At 33.6% G+C, this 5,444-nt stretch overlaps 1 protein-coding gene across 1 annotated transcript; it reads left to right on the top strand.

Moving 5' to 3' along the window:
• Window positions 1-2,956: 2,956 nt before the first annotated feature.
• On the top strand, window positions 2,957-3,499 carry LOC129305560 (protein LAZY 1-like). Its single transcript, XM_054945559.1, has one exon. The coding sequence runs from the start codon at window positions 2,957-2,959 to the stop codon at window positions 3,497-3,499; it is 543 nt and encodes a 180-aa protein (XP_054801534.1).
• Window positions 3,500-5,444: the final 1,945 nt, after the last annotated feature.

Raw genomic sequence — 5,444 nt, 5'->3', positions numbered from 1 at the left:
ATACCAAGGCAGACTCGAAGACCCTTTGTTTTGATTACTGCTTATAGTATGCATGTCTGACTTAATTTTCCTCTACCTGCTCCCTTCCTTTCCCCTTTCTCTCTCTTCAATCCTTTGTTCTCTTGTGTTCATCTTGTTTCCTAAATTTATAGATGCCTCCAACTCATGTTCATCTTTACTGGGCATGTATTGGATAAAATTTGATCAAGTACCCATGCTTGGTTCATTTTTCACATCTTTTCTTCTTACCATTTAAGAAGCCTATCTCATCTTCACATGATGTTAAGGTTAGGCTATGTCTTAAGGACACATTCTCATGTTAACAATAATGTGCTCTTCATGTCACTTTGCCCTGCAACATTTTCTTCAACTATTTTCAGATTGTTCATCTTGCAGAACTAAGAAAGAAGCATAGTCAAGTACTCAAGTTTTAAGAAGCTAATAAGAAAAAAAGGAGTGAACCAATCAAGAAAAGCCTTAAAAAAGCTTGCACATCATGTATTACAGCTTCCCTATTTCCTCCACAGTATGCAAGCAGATGAGAAATATATGAAGTTGATCTCTCTCAGATAGGATAAGAGCCCATGTCGCTTGTTTCTTTATCAACCAGTCCAAGCTGTAGGATATAACCCATCCATGGTAAGGCAATAATACTAGACTCCCCAATAATTCAACTTATCATTGCACCATCCAGTAGTAATCCAGGCCACTGTGGTGCTTTAATTTTTTTCAAAATTATTAGTAGTTTGTTTTGACAAGATAGTGAGGTGACTAGCTTTATCCAACCGTGTATGTTTATTATCCATAAAGTATAAAGTCGCGCACACTTTATTGATCTTCTAATAGGAATTTGATTCGGTCCCTATTTACCTCACAGGTGGAGAACAAGAGTTTATGTATGCATATGCTTGCTACCCACCGTAGCTGTACTCGAGTAGAGGCAGCTTCAAAAGTTGTCATCTACTACAATTATATTATATCATATACTAGCAGAAAACCTTCAATCACATTCACCAAGATAGATTTTATGAATTCCATTCAAGCAATCGAGATTTTTGAACCTTGGCTCGGTAAAGGAAATTAATAACAAATACTTCTTAAGGTGTTTATAATGTTCAATAAATAACAACCTGAGCTTAAAGATTATGAAATAATAGTAAAAAGTTTAAGCTAAACTTAGGGAAAAATAGATCACATCATCACAACTAAGGCTAGCATTGGACAAAATGATTTGCAATCATACACAAAAGACAAAAATAGTTAGTAGAAGTGGGGATTTTGTATCAAGTAGTAGTTGTCCTTGAAAAATGAATATAGTCAAGAGCATGCCCCACTAGATATCTAAAATTTTAGCAATTGTATTAGCAATCCCCAATGAGCGAAATATAAGAAAACTTTTGCAGCATCGGATTTAAATTTTATTGCTTATCAGTTTTGGTTGGTCATCTCTAACCAAACCCTCGGCAAATGATAATAGCCTATCAAAGGATGATGGAAATGGAATCCATTATATTGTAATAAATACGCCTATATCAATGTCTATATATATATATATATATATATTTGATCTATAATATGTATGCATCTATATTAAACTTTGACTTTCTACATCTGACATGGAATTTGCTATTCAAATACTTAAGATCAAAGGTCATAGATCCAAATACATGTAGTATACCTCATGAATTATACATAGGCCAATATATATATAAACAGCAAATTGGTAGTAAGCACTCAGCATTTGAGCTAACCATAATGTTGTATCTATCTAAATGTTTTTCTCTATGCTCGCATCTATCTTATATCCTTCTGGAAACTACCTAATTCCACCTCATAGAGAGTCACAATGAAGAGGCATTTGTGCCTTTTTTACTTTTATCAATGTTAAATACCAAAAAAAAATCTTGGATATCATTTCCCTTGCACATTATATCTACTGGTACAATCTGTCTGCTAACGAAACCTCACTCATCAACCACCATGAAAAGCAACTAAAAATAAAAGTCAGTCTTAACCTTACCAGTTTTGGATGGAACATTTCTTTAATCCTTCAATTTCATCACTTCCTTTCCTTCTTGTAGTTATTTCAGTAGGTACACCAAAAATTTTGGCAGAATAGTATTGAATTTTTAAGGATTTTACATTTGGTATCTCTACTTCTCTTTCTCTCCAGTGGTGCTTTTGTTCTATTACATGAGGAAAGAGGGGGGAGGAAAAATGGGAGGGTGAACATGTAAATGGATCTTTAGGGAATGCATTTACTAAATTTCTAGAATAAATCAACATCAGTTCACGTCAACACAACTATGGTATTTGTATAACTTGCAGTTATTAATACAATTGCACAATAGAACCTACAAAATTAGCTTTAGTAAGCGGTGTTATCATTTGTAATAACAATCAAACTACTAAGTTGCCAGCTTCATGATGAAGTTGAAAGCAAGTGGTCCAAGATTAGGCATTCTAAACTAATCTACATTTTGGACCACTGGTATACAAAATAAAAGGCAAGTTGACTGTCCACATTTTCCCAAGTTATTATAGTTCTAATTCTTAATAGCATGAATGCTACAAAGGACGTGTTACTCTTTCCATAGTACAAAAGCAATGGAGAGAAACCAATGTGATTTGACAAGTTAAAAGCCTATATCATTATGCATATTTTAATTTGCTAATCTCCAGTTTCTCACCAATACAATTCTTTTGCAACTCTAATTTAAGGAAACCCTTGTTGCCTTATACTGTAGCTAACATTTGATGAGATACAACCCAACACAAGTCCGAGCTTTAAATTCATAAACTAGTCGAGATCCTTAAAGCCAAACCAACAGAAAAGTCAAACATCTTATTATGAATTTGAAGACAGCAAAGATGAAGAGAAGTCACAAGAAGAAGCATTAACTGTCATCCCTGAGCTGTTCCAAGGCTTTCCATAATAGGAACTCTTAGTGCAGAAATGGCCACCAATAAGCTAGCAATACCGACATTTGCCACGCCTTTAGAAAACACATTTGAGAGAAATGTTGAGGTGACAGAGAATGAATTGAAACTCATTAGTTACAAGCTGGAGAGGTTCCTTGAGGCTAAAAAAGAATGGTTCTATAAATCATTAGGAAGGGATAGCCATGTTAGCACCATTACACTTAGAAAAAAGCAAATTGATGAAGCTGAAGATGAAGATTATGGAAACACATCTGTATGTCCACTTCAAGGATATTTACTTAGATCCTCAATTGAACTTCTAGAGATAGCAATAGAAGTAAAGAAAAAAAGGGCATCCCTTGTGGAACCATTTCATAAGACAAAGATAACAAATCAGTGCATCATAGAGACAGGAAAAATTAGAGAAACACAACTAAAGCAAACACAACAGCCTTCTAGGCATATCATGAGCAAATTATTGAAGAAAGTCCATACTTCTTCAAAAAGCTTGAGCACTTTTGAGAGTTATGCTAATTCTGCTTTAACCAGCAAGAAACTCTCTAAAGATAGTCATTGATATTAAATCTTTTGCACTTCCTTTTACCACAAATTCCATAGTTATCACAATCATCTTCGATAATTTTTTCTACATCTTAACAAATAAGCAAAAGAAAATAGAACTATATGTTCATCTCTTTATTATGGCCAGTGTAGTTAGTTCTATAGAAAAGTTAATATGTGAATATAAGAAAATTAGACATAATATATCCAAACTAGATAATGTGAATTGTCTTATTCTCAGATTATCAGTCATAAATTGTCAATAATTGATTGCTCATTTTCATTAAGAATCAAGCACTACACTAGACATAAAGGAACAACAAAATCAAACCATCAAACATCAAAATTTTGTTGACTATGTCTACGGGCAATTGTATAAAACCAATCAGATTTTAAATAAAATGCACTGTGCCAAAATTAGTCTATATTGATTGCAAGATGTCTATGTTGATTGCTCTTCTAGGTCAGGAAAGTCCTAGTAGCAAGCAATTGTGGGAAAAACCTTCTAAAATTGAAATCAATATATTTTCAGCGTTCACTAAATCAAACTTACAGTTGTACCAGCGTATTTTGTTCATTAATCTTGCGCGTGCAAGTTTTATATATGTTCTACAGAAAAGTACATTCTGAAAGATCCTTAAATGCAAAAATTATTAAGTCTCAAAAGGTAAAATCAAGAATGCCCTATATGATTACTTTCATGGATATGATACTGGCGATACTGCCATGCACCCGATCAAAGGAAGAAAATGTGCTTCTGAGTGCAAGTCAGAAAAGCAGTCCTAACCCTATAAGAACCACTGGATCCCACTAAAAATGGGCTAACTAATGGTGGCTTAAGTAGAAAAAAGGAATGCTGGATCAAGACAAATGATGAGTGTAAGTATTTCTAGCATGCCCTTCCTTACACTCACACACTCAATAATACTATTCCCTTTCTTATTTATTCAGCATCATTGTAGGTAGTCCTAAAATCATCTCCTTGAATACATAGAATGTCAAAGTCTTGTAGGAATGCCACACTGATCTTCGAAACACTTGTTTAGAGGAATTGGCATTGCTACAAAATGTTTTTCTCAATAGTTATCTCAAACATCTGGTTTAAATTTTTGTTTTCCATAATCTTGACCCTATCCTCCCCAAGTATTATCCAGATAACCAAACACCTCACCAATTTTGAGCAAAACAATTTTCCTTATGCATGCAAGTCAACTTGAGATGCTAAACTTTAAATGTCATTTAAGATATATCATAAACTATATCTCAAACCAAATCTTCAATGAATGTTTCAGAATTCGCATGAACTAGTACATGATGGAGCATGATAATATCTGTAGAATCGCATGATAAGAAGATCACATTTATGTATTTGACCCATTTATAATTGGTGGCATTGTAGACTTGGTGCTAGAGCTGCAGCAACTGAAGCTACAAGAAAATGACCATGTATCTACACTGAATGAGAGAGAATCTTCAAGCTTGTATTTCTTAATATGGTTGTGTTATGCATGTAAGTTTGAGTGGGAAAGTGCTATTGCCTGTTGTTTTTAATATGCTATATTATGTGTGATATGCTTTGCTGTATGGAAATAAAGATGTGAGTTTCATTAGAGCTTTCTGATAAGTAAACTTGATTTGCTAGTTTGTCATGGACTACTAAAAATCAATTTTGCATTCATCAATCTTAATGTATATCTACACCAATCAGAAATTCGTGGAACTTATTTGCAAATAAGTTTTTAGGACTCATTTGTAATTTTCCCACTTTTTTTAAATAGGTTTCAAAATATTTGCACGTGCTTTCCAATCTGAGTAGTGTAGCAGTATTGGCCAAGGTATAGAAAGAAAATATACTAGAATTATTTGAAAGAAGAAGATAAGTGATTTATATCCTAAAAATCAAAGAAGCACTAAGTGCTGCATGGTGTCCACAAAATTCTTAGCCGAAATAGTTGCCTATA

This window comes from Prosopis cineraria, unplaced genomic scaffold, assembly GCF_029017545.1.
Source record: "Prosopis cineraria cultivar Desert tree isolate PC_DT_omini unplaced genomic scaffold, ASM2901754v1 PC3, whole genome shotgun sequence".
Lineage (NCBI taxonomy): Eukaryota > Viridiplantae > Streptophyta > Magnoliopsida > Fabales > Fabaceae > Prosopis > Prosopis cineraria.
The sequence above is the reverse complement of the archived record's forward strand: the minus strand, read 5'-3'. Positions and strand labels throughout refer to the sequence as shown.

Bases quoted from the DNA above. Each gene is read 5' to 3' on its own strand.
- LOC129305560 (XM_054945559.1), top strand. From the start codon at position 2,957: ATGGCCACCAATAAGCTAGCAATACCGACATTTGCCACGCCTTTAGAA.